This window comes from Scyliorhinus torazame, chromosome 17, assembly GCF_047496885.1.
Source record: "Scyliorhinus torazame isolate Kashiwa2021f chromosome 17, sScyTor2.1, whole genome shotgun sequence".
Taxonomy (NCBI): domain Eukaryota; kingdom Metazoa; phylum Chordata; class Chondrichthyes; order Carcharhiniformes; family Scyliorhinidae; genus Scyliorhinus; species Scyliorhinus torazame.
Genome location: NC_092723.1, coordinates 111,980,599 through 111,995,288, shown reverse-complemented (window position 1 = coordinate 111,995,288; position 14,690 = coordinate 111,980,599). Strand labels below are relative to the sequence as shown.

The following is a 14,690-nucleotide window of genomic DNA, read 5'->3' as shown; positions in this document are numbered from 1 at the left end:
GGGTCACTCGTTTCTTCCATTTTATCAAAACCCGCGACCGTCACCAGGAACTGCCAAATCTGGGCGGAGTGCAAGCCGCAGTTCTACCGGCCAGAGAAAGCGCACCTGGTGAAGGCTTCCCGCCCCTTTCAGCGCCTCAGCATGGACTTCAAAGGACCCCTCTCCTCCACCGACCGCAACACGTACTTCTTGAACGTTATTGATGAGTACTCCCGGTTCCCGTTCGCCATCCCCTGTCCCGACATACCGCTGCCACCGTCATTAAAGCTCTCCACAGCATCTTTACCCTGTTTGGTTTCCCCGCCTACGTCCACAGCGATAGGGAGTCCTCCTTCATGACCGACGAGCTGCGTCAATCCCTGCTCAGCAAGGGCATTGCCTCAAGCAGGATGACCAGCTACAACCCCCGGGGAAACGGGCAGGTGGAGAGGGAGAACAGAATGGTTTGGAAGACCGTCCTACTGTCCCTACGGTCCAAGAATCTCCCAGTCTCCCGTTGGCAGGAGGTCCTCCCCGATGCACTCCATTCCATTCGATCACTAGTGTGTACAACGACCAATGAAACACCTCATGAACGTCTCCTTGTCTTCCCTAGGCAGTCCTTCTCCGGGACCTCGCTCCCAACCTGGCTGGCAGCTCCTGGACCCATTCTGCTCCACAAACACGTGCGGGCGCACGAGTCGGACCCGTTGGTCGAGAGGGTACACCTCCTTCATGCTAACCCTCAGTACGCCGATGTGGCGTACCCCGACGGCCGACAGGATACAGTCTCCCTCTGGGACCTGGCGCCCGCTGGATCCCCACCCACACCCTCCTCACCAACCCCACCCACCCTCCCACCGGCGCACCCCACTGCTGCCCCTTTCCCAGGGGGATCGGTCCTTCGACTGGTCCCACCTAGGGGCGATGAAGCTGAAGATGCCACACTCCCGGAGTCACTGATGCCCGGGCCGGAGCCTGCATCACCGCCGAGACTGCGACGATCACAGAGGACGACCAGGGCCTCCGATCGACTAATAGCTTCATTATGAAATGTATCTGTAAAGAAATACCTGTAAATAATTTGTGTGACATGTAAAAAGACAAAACACTGTACCACCGGCGGGTACCGCCATAGCCTCCAACACTGTACAATGCAAGACCACCACGCCCGCCGCACTCTTTTTTTAACAGGGGGTGAATGTGGTAGTCTGTATTAGGGATATTACGGTACCTAGGTTGGAGGTACCTGATACTGTAAGATCATTGGTGTTGGAGGTACCTGAAACTGTAAGATCATTGGTGGAGCCTGCCTGTTGGTTCCTCCCAGAAAGGCAGAGTATAAGAATCTGTGTTTCCCTAGCTGCTGCATTCTGTAGCTGCGCTGCTGGGGGAAACATCTAGTTCAATAAAGCCTTCAATTGTCCTACAATCTCGCATCGGGAGTTATTGATCATGCATCACTACATTAAAGCCTTTTTACATTCTGTTATCAGCTCCAGCAGGGGTGCAAGGTCAAAGAAAATCGGCGACCAAGAAACAACTGTAATTCCAACACAGCCGTGTCCTATTTTTTTCTTCATTAATTAAAGCCACAAACGCACAAGTCTCCAGTTAATTGATCTACAGTGTTTTCTATCAAGCTTTCACCTCCAGCACCGCACAGCCTCCCCTCAATGATCCTCCCTCGCACCCTGACAATATTCAGCCCTCTCACCCCAGGTCAATGCTTAATCTCCCACTCATCACCTCACACTCCTCGACAATGCTGATTCTTTCAATATCAGCAGGATACAAGCCAGGGGTTCAGGGAGGTGCGGAGGGGGGTGAGTATTGTCGGGAAATTGTGAGCCGGGAGGGAGATGAACATTGCTGGGGTGGTGAAGTGCTTTTACACTGCAGCTGATTAACTAAGAGTTACGCTGCTCAACAGACTTTACACCTGCTATGAAAAGCTGTAAGTAATTCTGTGTAGAAAACAGTGCAAGTTTTCAGCTCAAGTCTTTGTGGTTCTGGCCATCTCAAGCTACTGTCACAGAGAATTACTGAGCAGTCCATGCTGGGTAAAGCAGACAATCAGAAGTTACATTTTTCTCTATAAGTACTGTGGACTATGCATCTTGAGAGTTGCTCAGGAACATCAGCGACTTGAGTTGAGTCAGAAGCCTCTCCCCATGTTAAAAGCTCTAAACTACGCCGAGAACCCGGGTTTGATCCCGGCCCCGGGTCACTGCCCGTGTGGAGTTGCACATTCTGCCCGTGTCTGCGTGGGTCTCACCCCCTCAACCCAAAGATGTGCAGGGTGGGTCAATTGGCCACGCTAGAAGAAAAGATTTGGGCACTTTAAATTTATTTTTAAAAAAGCTCTGAACTAATAAGTTGGGAGGTTTGACTCTGTGAAATTGTGGAAAGTGGATGTTAGCGAGGTGGTAGCCTTTTTCACATCTCTCACTATTTTGAAGCTCAGCATTGAAGCTGATGGAACTAAATTTGGGAGAATTGTAAAATCGGCTGCCAAATTGCTAACACCTGTTTTACACAATCACTAGAAGCCAAGAAGCCAGTTTGTCTTGGTAACTGCAAAATATACCAATAATAAGACTTCCAGCAACAGAGAAAAATATGTAATGCTATACAGACATAAAATAAAGTATTTGCCCTTCTTCCTTCTTAGTCTATGATTAACAGTTATGGGGACTTGAGGTTACTTCCTTTATCATTTATAGTGAAACAAATGATTCCAAATTCTGCAACTGTATTTCATGGGATAGGTAGGAGGTTCATGCATTTTGCTAAAGTGTAGGATGTATTGGAGTGGAATGGTAATCTATGACACATGGCAGCAAATTTTCATTGTAACTGCCTCAGAATAATTGACAGTATAGATTGCCCAACCTTTATAAAACTGAAATCAATGGAATAAAATTCAGGTAGCTGCTATAACATGGATGTTATTTGATTCGCAGATTGCAACTTGAACAATGAGGATGAATATCTACTTTCAGTATGTTTTATTTTTGTGTAAATCAACTTAACCTTATGTTTCAGATGAACATTAAAACCATTCAACGCACTACAAGAGACACATTGCTGAGAGGAATTATGCGATTGTTGCAACCTCAGTTTGAAAGATTTAGCACCACAGATTATGTTGAGTGGTTTCAGACCAAATTATACTTGTTGCTGCCCAGTATCACAACCAAGGAGCTGGCCGCTATACCTAGAAATATATCATGTGAATCATTTCAAGCCATGTGAGTATTAAGTTCACATTACACAAGTTTTTTTGACGGGTAATCTTCTCAGTTTCAGCCACAAGAAATGAATACACTGACCATGTATGTTTGAACAAATCGGTTTGATGGTGATCCGTTCTGCAAAATATTAATTTAATGCTTTTAGGATCTTATTTATATTGAATGTTTATGTTGATCTTGACTTTTTTTAATAGTGTAAAGCTGAGTGATAGCAAATAAGAGGCCAATGTGTTGTGTTCCAAAAAAGTTGGGAATGGGTGCAGGAATCAGAAAAACTGCAGGACAGGAAATTTGAACTGCAGGACAGGAAACTTTCCATATGCGGTCGTGGCACTGCACGTATGCTCTGTGATGTCCGGGACACCGTTTACAGCCAAGGAGAAATTGTTTTTTTTGATGTCCCGCAGTATTTTCATAGATGGGTTTTGTAAAACTCCCTCGTAAATCTCCCTCGTAAGAGAGTTCAGGGAACCTTGGAGGATATTTGCTGAGGCATTTGAATAATTCTGACCTGTTTTAAGTGTTTTGTTAACTTCAAATATCATTATTAGAATGATTTATCATAGAGCTCTGTTCTGCAAAAATAACTTAATCATTCTTATATTGACCAGCATTGTGTAACTGTTGAGGTGCATTAGAGTTTTAACATTTGAAAAACATTTAACTTTTAACATTTGAAAAAGTGCTACTATGCATTCAAAACAATAGACAATTATGCTTTAGAACTCTAGTGAAATGATTTAAAGTGATTAAAATGTGTACATGGTTGAGTTTCAAAATGTGTACAGTACTAATTGGCCTGCTACTTTGATCTAGGGAAATAAAACTGCCATCTGCTCCCAGAATTCTTTGAATGACTGGCCATCTGGTGTAGCTTAGAAAAAACAGAGCCATCTATTTTTAAATAGATTCCATTGTCGGGGTTGTAATGGTATGATTTATCAGCTGAGCCCATTATGAATACATGGTTGAGTTTCGAAAGCTTAGAACAACATAGCTCAACAGAGAGTTATGTACTCTGTTTGATAGTTTTAAGAAGGTATTAAAGGATTTTCTGTCTTTTGAAATTTCTGAATCAATGTTTGTTTTCAGAACTGGATGATCACATGAGGTTATAATATTTTTTCACTGGGCCTGGAGATTTTCTTAAGATTTTCTTAGCTGTGTGTGTTTGAGTGATAGTTCTATTAGATGCTTAGAGATTTAATTAAAATTTTCAGGTCCATTTCAAGAGCTTGCTATTGCCTTTACATGGCTCCTAAAGTCCATCTATAGTGGATGAGTAGCTATGGAGGATACATTGGAGATATGTTGGGGCACTGAAGGCATCAGAATGATGTGAAGATCTAGGCCCATGTCCCCAAGAACATATTATGGGTAGCACAGTGGTTAGCACTGATGCCTCACAGCGCCAGGGACCATGGTTCAATTCCTGTCTTGGGTCACTTTGTGGAGTTTGCATGCTGATTAGGTGAATTGACCATGCAAAATTGCCCTTAGGGTTTGATTATCATAGAATTTACAGTGCAGAAGGAGGCCATTCGACGCATCAAGTCTGCACCGGCTCTTGGAAAGAGCACCCTACCCAAGGTCAACACCTCCACCCTATCCCCATAACCCAGTAACCCCACCCAACACTAAGGGCAATTTTGGACACTAAAGGCAATTTATCATGACCAATCCACCTAACCTGCACATCTTTGGACTGTGGGAGGAAACCGGAGCGCCCGGAGGAAACCCACGCACAGACGGGGAGGATGTGCAGACTCCGCACAGACTGTGACCCAAGCCGGAATCGAACCTGGGACCCTGGAGCTGTGAAGCAATTGTGCTATCCACAATGCTACCGTGCTGTTCAAAGATGTGCAGGTTAGGGGGGGTTATGGGAATAGGGGCAGAGAGTGGGTGCTCTTTCAGAGGACCGGTGCAGACTTGATGGGCCAAATAGCCTCCTTCTGCACTGAAAGAATTATATGGTTAACCGCCAGAGACCTTCTAAACAGCCTACATCTTGCACCTGCCTTAGGCCTACTGAGGTAAGTGGCAGGCTCAAACCTTGACCTCCAAGTTTCTAGGTTTGTGTTGGCAAAATTTGTGTTTCCTGAACACAAGATGAAAATCTAACTCCAGAAGTCTGTTTTACATCCTGCCCAATTTTTAGTTCCACTGAAGGTTGATGAAATTAGCAACGAGGTAAAATGGTCAGTGCAAGTTGGAAGGCCACGGATAGAACAGTTGACGGCCTTCATCAGGGAAGAGTTCCGTCATCTTTATTTCAAAGAAGATTGTTAAAATTATATTTTGAGAGATGTATTTTGAGCACCGGGATCACTAACAGTAGCTCAAACTAGTTGATCAATACAGAAGAAATCTTGGTTGCAAAACTGGGCATCACTGGCTTTGGCTACAGGAGCCTGGAAATGATCAAAATGTCTGCATGGCTGCACCCATCAACATGTTAGGAGCTAGAAGAATGCAGAGTAGGCAGACTGTGATGGTAAATAATGTGTGACACTGGGTTGGCTCCTGACATGCATTACAGATGCCTGGTCAGATCCTAACAGTGGCTAAGATTTTGGACCAGAAGCACAACGTTATTTACATTTTTAAGACTGTGTGGAAAGATCTTTGCTCCAGGAGTGATTAGGTAAGAAATAGGGCATTGTTATTTTTCCAACACCACTTTATTAAAACAAAAGAAAATCAATATTTGAAATAATTTTAAAAATAAACTTCAAACCTAACAAGATCAGACTACATGTATCTCTTAACCCTAACACACGATTTCCCATTTAACAGCACGTAAAATGAACATGCAGCTCTCAACTCCACTTATGCAGGCAGGCAAAAGTTATACTTTGATATCTCCAGTGGCTTTCCAAATCCTTCTGCTCCCCCTGTTCAAACAGGATTCTTTTATCTCTCTAAGCTCTGCCAGCCCCTCAAAGATGGTTCTGTCCCTGCATGTCCAGACTTGAACTTTTCATCGCTATTTGGGCTTTTGATTGCCCACTCCCCTTTACACAAAACAGGGTCATGCTATGAATGTGCAATTAACAAACAACTAACCGACACAAGAGGCCATCAGACTCTCTAATGGGAGAATAACTGGTCAGACCACAGTGTCCGAGAAGATAATGGACCTTGAGTGATCCGCCCCAGCTAAAGAGGGGTATCTAGTTCATTTCTATTAACAGGTTTAAGTAGAGTGGACAATGTAACTCAGGCCAGGTGTGGGCGTATAGCTCTTACTCAGTGCTAGCAGTTTTACCCTCCGTCTGTTAACCCCTAAATTGCCCACGACATCTTTGATCTAAATCCTATCATCTCTTTATCGTAACACCTGTCACTTGGATATCGCAGGTTCTTTTAATGCCTTATTTTAAACGAGTACAGCTGAACACATGCTCACTTGCATTAAGAAACCACCCACACCCCCTTTGATACCCGGACACCCAGTCATATTTTTATCATGGACCTTGAGACTTCCGGTGGCGGCCATGGTGTGAGGTCGCACACAGGGCAACTCCTGCTTTAAGGTGTAGAAAAGAGCTCTTTTTACCTGAAAAAGGTTGTAAATTCAATGGAAAAGCTGAAGGTCAGAGGAGACATTCCCCCGGGAGCGTTGTGCCTGCTGGTTACCAAATCCGGCAGAAAGTGAAAGACCTGGCCAAGGAGTTGGAAGAGACCAGTGGCACAGCAGCTATTGGAAAGATGGCAGAGGGGGAACGGTCGTGCAAGATGGAAAGCCACAGATAGAACAGTTGACGGCCTTCATCAGGGAAGAGTTCCGTCATCAGAGGAAGAAGATGCAGGATAGATCGAAGGCCATCGAAAAGGCTGCGGAACTCCTGAAGGGCTCAATGGAGAGGGTGATAAGATGTCCGGAGGCACAAGGGTCACAGATCCGGGAGATGGAGAGGGTAATGTCAGAACACAATGATCGAGTGGTGGAACTGGAAGCGGAGGGGGGCTCTTAGGAGACCTTTACAAATGTCTGAGAGCAAAGGTGGAGGAGCAGGAAAACAGGTCGAGAAGACAGAATTTGCGCATAGTCGGCCTGCCTGAAGAAGTGGCAGATACGAGTGCCACAAGGTACTTTGAGAATGCTGGTGGCGGAGGGGGCGCTGGACAAGGCCCCAGACGTGGATAGAGCGCACAGGTCTCTGAGGCAGAAGCCACGAGCTGTGAGGCCGCATGGGCCGTGATCGTGAGACTCCACAAGTTTGTGGCGAAACAGAAGATCCTGCAGTGAACCAGGTAGAAGCAGAACTGTGAATGGGAGGGGAACAAGGTCCGAATATACCAGGACATTGGAGCTGAACTGCCTAAACGGTGTGTGGGGTTCAACAGGACCAAGGCGGTGCTGTATTAACGGCAGATCAGGTTTGGGGTGCTCCACCTGGCGAAACTATGGGTGACTTATGAGGGCCAAGGAATATTAATTTGAGACCCCCAAAAGCGGCCAATGACTTCATCAAGGAGCTTAAACTGGGGGAAAACTTTTGGGATACAGAGGTGCTGGCACTCTAGAACAATGGAGAATAAGGGTAGAGCAGCGGTTGGAGGGAGGAGGGGCTTTTTTCTTTTCCTCCAAGATGGAGGGTTTTTCTTTTTGTTGGTGAGTTGACAATGGGTAATAGGAGTGAAAGGTTTGTAAGGGGACCACCCCCCCCCCCCCCCAACACACACACACGGACCTCTTGCTACTCTGGCTGTGTTTTTCTGTTTGTCTGTCTTTGGGGGATGTGACCTGTGGATTGAGATGTGTCTTTGTTTGGGGGGAGGAGGAGGATTTTCACGCAGAGCCTTCTACGTGGAACAAAAAGAGGAGGGTGTGGGAGGGGTGGGGAGGGGTCAGTAGGAGGAGCCTTTGGTTAGGAGTTGCCACACTGACGGGTTATGCTGGTGAACGGAAGTGAGGTGGGAGAGAAGGCCACAAGAGAAGGAGGGGGAGGGGTGGGGGAGATGCGACGCGGCAGGGTTGGAGAAGAAGCGTGGTCAGGGGCAGAGAAGGGGGCCATCTTGGGTGGGCCGGGTACAGAGTGAAATTAATGAGGGTTGAGCTGAAAGGGGAGGATAGCGGATGGAGAGGGGAATGGAGGCACTAGCCTCCGGTAAAGCTTATAACATGGACTTAATGCAAGGGCTTAATGGACCGGTGAAAAGATCTCAGGTATTTGCGCACCTAAGGAGTTTAAAGGAGGAGGTGGTCTTTCTGCAGGAGATGCACCTCCATGTGAAGGACCAGGTCAGCCTGAGAAAGGGATAGGTGGGTCAGGTGTTCCAATCGGGGTTTGATTTAAAGTTGTGGGGTGTGGCCATTCCGATGAACAAACAAACGGGGTTTGTGAGCAAGAAGGAAGTGAGGGTTCAGGGTGGAAGATATGTGATGATGAGCGGGGTATTGGAGGGGGCACCAGTTGTATTGGTGAACGTGTATGCACCGAATTGGGACGATGTAGGTTTTATGAAGGGGCTGCTGGCAGCGATCCCGGACTTGGCCACATACCAGTTAATCATGGGGGGAGATTTTAATTGTGTCCTAGAGCCGAGAGTAGATAGATCGAGCCCTAGGCCAATGGGTAAGGTACGAATGGCAAAGGAGCCTGGAGGGTTCATGGAAAGGATGGGTATGGTGGACGTTTTAAGATCCGGGGGGGGGGGGGGGGGGAAAGGGAGAACTCCTTTTTTTCACATGTTTATAGGGTGTATTCAAGAATCAACTTTTTTGTGGGGAGCCGGGAGGTTTTGGTAAGGTTGGAGGAGGCAGAGTCTGTGGGGATAGTAATCTCGGACCATGGGCCTCATTGGCTGGAGATTTGGCTTACCTCGGGACAAGAGCAGAAACCAGGATGGAGGTTCTATTCAGGGTGTTGGCAGATAGAGGGTTTTGTGATAAAGTGCGGGCTATGATTAAAGATTATGTAGAATTGAACCAAAATGGGGGAGTGTCGACGGCCACCTTTTGGGAAGCACTAAAGGTGGTGGTCCGAGGGGCGATTATCTCGTTCAAGGCACATATGGATAGGGAAAGGAAGGAGGAGTATGAGCAGTTAATGAACAAGATAGTTGAGGGAGATAGGGAGTACTCGAGGGCGCCCACCACGGAGAGATTGGTGAGTAGGAAAAGGTTGCAGGGGCAATTTGATAGGTTGGCGACGGGAAGGGCGGTAGGTCAGTTGGGCAGGGCAAGGTGGGGGGGGTGCAGTATGAACATGGGGAGAAGGCGAGTTGAATGTTAGCACATCAGCTATAGAGGCAGGCTGCACCCCGGGAAATATTGAAGATATGGGGCGGGATTCACCTTCGTGCCGGCCATTGCGGAGGCTTACACGGCCGGCGCGTAGGAACAGAGTGCCCCCACGGGACAGGCCCGCCCGCGGATCGGTGGGCCCTGACCACGGGCCAGGCCACCGTGGGGACTTTGAACTGCACAGGGGAACAAGACAGGAGTGACTGCTGTCGCCGCAGTTGTTTGCGCTGGTCATGGAGCCTCTGGCAATGGCTCTGAGGGGGTCAACCGAGTGGCAAGGGGGAGTAGGGAACATCAGGTATGGTTAAATGCAGATGACATGCTATTGTACTTATCGGACCCACTGGAGAGCATGGGAAGGATCATGGGCCTGTTGGGGAAGTTCAGTGTGTTCTCGGGATGTAAATTAAACGTAGGGAAAAGTGAAGTGTGCCCGGTGAACGAGCTGGGTCGGCGAGCCAACCTAGGAGGGTTGGGGATTCAGGTAGAGAGAGAGCGGGCGATTGTGACATAAGTTAATTGATTTGGTGCCTGATATGCCATTTGGATCACACTGATCCTGTTAATATCCTCGTTTAAATATGTACAGCTGGACAGGTGGTATATACAATGTGCCTTTAAAGGCTTGCAGTAATATAGCTGAAAGAACTATCCTGCCATGGGATCTGTTGATCCAATAAAATATAGTTGACAAACCTATAGCAATCGAGCAATGTAAGCGAATACACTTTGAAAGCAAGGATAAAGAAACACTGGGTAAGATTTTATGAGGGGGTCCTCTACTTTGGATCAAAATTCCTGAATGCAGGACTTCCTTTTTGCCAAAATAAATTCCAGCATTAATATTCAGGAATGCTACTGCAGAACACAAAGGAAGACAAGAGGATGTGAAAGGGCGTGAAAGTCCCCCAAAATGGCAGACATGCTCCAACTAAATACTTTGGGCTGAACTTTATAGGGAAATGTGGTCCCCCACAGGAGTCAGGAACAGGCTGACCCCCAGCTGGCCCCTGAGCCATTTAATGCCTGTCGGGTCTTTAAGTCATAGTACGCCTGTGCGGTGATTATACATTGACATCAACAATGCCTCCCGTCTGGACAGGTACCTAATTCTGTGGATAGAAGACCTATATGTGAAGTTAGCTGCAGTCCTTTTCCCAGTTCGGGATAAGCCACCCCCTTCTCCAGCTGGAGCTGGATGCCGATTCCAGACTTTTCATCACTATTAATACCCACAGGAGCCCCAATGAATACACAACACTGCTGTTTGGACTGTCATCGGCTTGCGCAATGTTTCAGCGCACTATGGAGAACATCCTGAGAGGGCTATCACATATGGCGGTCTACTTGGACAACACCCTGGAGAAAGCACGCAGCTGAGCAATCTGGAGTAAGTCCTCTGCTGGTTTTCTGAGATGGGTGTCCGCCTCAAGAGGAGATGTGCGTTTCCTATACTAAAGAAGTTACATACTTGTGGTATCGTGTGGACTGGAACGGATTACACCCAGTAGAGGAGAAGGTGTGGGTGATCAGACAAGCCCCAACTCTAGAAAACGCAGCATTACAGTCGTTCTTAGATCTCCTAAACTATTACGGGAAATTTATTCCGGGCCAAGCGACCATCCTCACTTCTCTGCACACATTGCTCAAGGATCACCAAGAATGGTCCTGGGGGGTGCCTCAGGAGGAAGCTTTTGCCAGAGTGAAGCAGCAGCTAATTGTTGTCTGGATTATTGACACAATCAGACTCTTCCAAGCATCTTTTGGAGGAGATGTGTGATGCCTCGCCTTACGGAATTGGAACTATATTGTCCCACCACATGGCTGGTGGAAGAGAAAGGCCTATAGAATTTGCATCAAGGACATTGGCCACTGCAGAACATAATTACTCTTTGATAGAAAAGGTCTAACCGCTGTATTCACAGTGAAGAAATTTAATCAGTACGTGCAGTAGCTAGTCACTGTGAAATGGAAGAAGAGCATCAGAGCTGTGAGTATAATAAACTTACCCTGGGGATTTAAGGCCTAGTCACCGGGGAACGGAGCTGGAGCAGAACCAGAGAGACAGAACATCTGAGCTGTGAGTAGAAATGACTTGCCTCGGGGATTTCGCTGAAACAGAAAGAATTTGAAAAAGTAATGCCACAGGAAAGCTGTGACCTGATTGGCATGACTACACTGATAAAATCAGCTCTAAATTTGAAAACTGCTTATCTCAATAAAGTAGAAATGGCTGGGCAGGTGATGTGCCGTAGCTGCATGATGAGGGAGTTGGTAAATCCCATTACGAGCTGCAGTAACCACATCTGCAGCAAATGTTTGGAGCTGAAGAAATTTCGACTCAGAGTTGATTAGCTAGAGGCTGAGCTTTGGCCACTGCGGCACATCAGGGAGGGGGAGATTTCCCTGGATGCTTTGTTTCAGGAGGCAGTCACACCCCATCGATTAAGTATCTCAAATTCAGCCAATAGTTAGGTCAGCAGGGTATGATTGCAAGTGAGGCAGATAGCGGGGTCAAGAATTTCAACAGGGAGGAGCCTCAGCTCTTGACCTTGTCCAACAAGGTACTTGTTCCCTGTGTGGATGAGGAAAAGGACTGTAGGGAGGATGTTCAAGCTGACCCACTGAACCATGGTGCAGGAGGCCATTAAGCGGAGGGAGCAAAAAGACAAGTGGTAGGGGTTTCCATAATTTGGTGAACTGATAGCATCCTTTGTAAACAGAGATGCTATATTGCCCACCTAGTGCCAGGGTGAGGGACATCTCTAACTGGCTTGAAAGGATATTGGCGAGGGAGGGGGAGGAACTGTTGAGGTCTGCGTTGTGACAAACATATTAGGCAAGACTAGGAAAGTAGTCCCCCTGGACTGGAAAATTGTATTTGTCACTCCACTTTTAAGAAGAGTGAGAGGAGGAAACCAGGGAATTACAGACCAGTTAACCTAACATCTAAGGTGGCAAAATTGCTTGAGTCTATAGTCATGGATAAGGGTATCGAACACCTCGAAAAACTTTGGTTGATTTTGGGAGAGCCAGCATGGATTCGTGAAGGGAAAGTCACACCTTACTAATTTTTTTGAAATTTTTGAAGAGATGACTAAGGTAGCAGACAGGGCAATGTCCATGGATGTTATTTAGATGGACTTCCAGAAGACATTTGATAAAGTCCCACATGAGACACATGAGGTGGAGGCCCATGGAGTTGAGGGCACATTATTGACATAGTTACGAGATTGGTTAAGTGGCAGGCGGCCGGGTATGGGGATAATGGGTAATTGCTCTAATTGGCAGGAGGTGACTACTGATGTAACACGGGGATCTGTGTTGGGGCCTCAATTATTCATTAATGACTTGGATGATGGCATAGAAAGTCATATATCCAAATTTGTTGATGATATAAACTTAGATGGCACTGTAGACATCCAAGGTGATAGCATAAAATTGCAAGGAGACACTGACAGACTAGGTGAATGGGCAAAGTTATGGCTATGAATTTAATATAAGCAAGAGTGAGGTTATCCAATTTGGATGAAAAAAAGCATAGAGCAGAGTACGTCCTAGATGGAAAGAGGTTAGGTATAGCAGATGGTCAGTGACTTGGGTTCAGGTGGATAGATCCTTAAAATGTTACAAACAAGTAGAGAAAAGAATCAAAAACACTAATGGAATGCTAGCCTTTATATCTGGAGGATTGGAGTATAAAGACATACAAATGATGCTGCAGCCATACAAAACCCTAGTTCGACCCCATTTGAGCATTGTGAGCAGTTCTGGGCACCACATCTTCAGAAGGATATTTTGGCCTTGGAGGGAGTGCAACGTAGGTTTACAAAAATGATACCTGGACTACAGTGGTTAAGTTATGAAGAGACATTACACAAATTAGGCCTGTTTTCACTAGAATTTAAAAGGTTAAGGGGTGATCTGATCGAAGAATTTAAAATATTAACAGGAGAGGTAAAGATAAACTATTTCCACTGGTTGGAGATTCTAAAACTAGGGGGCATAGTCTAAAGATTAGGACTAGACCATTCAGGAGATTTAGGAAGCACTTCTTCATTCAAGAGGTTTGGAACTCTCTCCACAAACAGCAGTTGAAGCTAGAACAGTTGTTAATTTTAAATCCGAGATAAAGGGATATGGACCAAAGGCAGGTAAATGGAGTTGCGCCACAGATCAGCCATAATCTCATTAAATGGTGGGACAGGCTTGAGGGGCTGAAATAGCCCGATCCTGTTTATGTGTATGGGTGTCGATTCGTTATTGTGATGGACCACATGCTATTGCTGGGGCTTTTTAAAGAGGTCAAGGTGATCCCATCAATAGCGTCCACCCAGATTTAGTGATGAACCCTGTGCTGGCAGCATATGAGTACACCATAGGAAATTGCCCAGGCACGCAAATTGTGAACGTGTTGAACAGGTTCCCGCTTCTGGCATGCCCCCCATGTCAACTAAGTTGACAAAGCCTTTTCGTCACTAACTTTGTAGACACTTTGCAGGTCACTGGACAAAGATACGCCACATCATCTTAAACGGGGGCCTGCAAGGGAAGCTGCCTGCATAACTATAGGCCTTTCAAGCCAAAATGCTGGAGCTCAGTGTAAAAGACAACATCCTTCTGTGTGGGGCTCGCATTGAATGAAATGAAATGAATGAAAACCGCGTATTTTCACAAGTAGGCTTCAAATGAGTTTACTGTGAAAAGCCCCTAGTCGCCACATTCTGGCGCCTGTTCGGGGAGGCTGGTACGGAATGTCTACAGTGCCATCTAAGTTTATATCATCATCAAATTTGATGATATAATGTCATGGTGCCATTCCAGGGCAGTGACGCCACGTTCTGCACAATGGACATTGGGTGGGGGTGTCAAAAATGAAAATGCTAGCCTGCAGTTGTGTGGTGGCCAGGTCTGGATTATTCGATCAAACGACTGGCCCAACAGTGCACCACATGCCAGGAAGAGCAGAAACTCCCACCTGCCATCCCGTTACATCTGTGGGAATGACCAGGCCGACCTTGGGTGTGCCTACATGCTGATTTTGCTGGACCTTTCCAAGGATTACTTCTCATGTTTGAAGCCCATTCCAAATGGCTGGAAGTCCATCGGATGTTGTCCACCACATTGAAGGTTACGGTTGAGAATCTCAGGCTCTCCTTTAGCACCCATGGCATTCCAGAGGTGCTGGTCAGACAATG

The 14,690-nt window shown here is 46.5% G+C and overlaps 1 protein-coding gene across 2 annotated transcripts in view; it reads left to right on the top strand.

The window, feature by feature from the left end:
* The window catches only part of LOC140394069 (uncharacterized), a 405,190-nt gene that overhangs the window by 111,740 nt on the left and 278,760 nt on the right, over positions 1-14,690 (top strand). For both annotated transcript variants that reach the window (XM_072480880.1, XM_072480881.1), the window contains exon 19: positions 3,028-3,233. In XM_072480880.1, the coding sequence (XP_072336981.1) occupies positions 3,028-3,233 (206 nt within the window). The remainder of the gene's footprint in view (positions 1-3,027; positions 3,234-14,690) is intronic.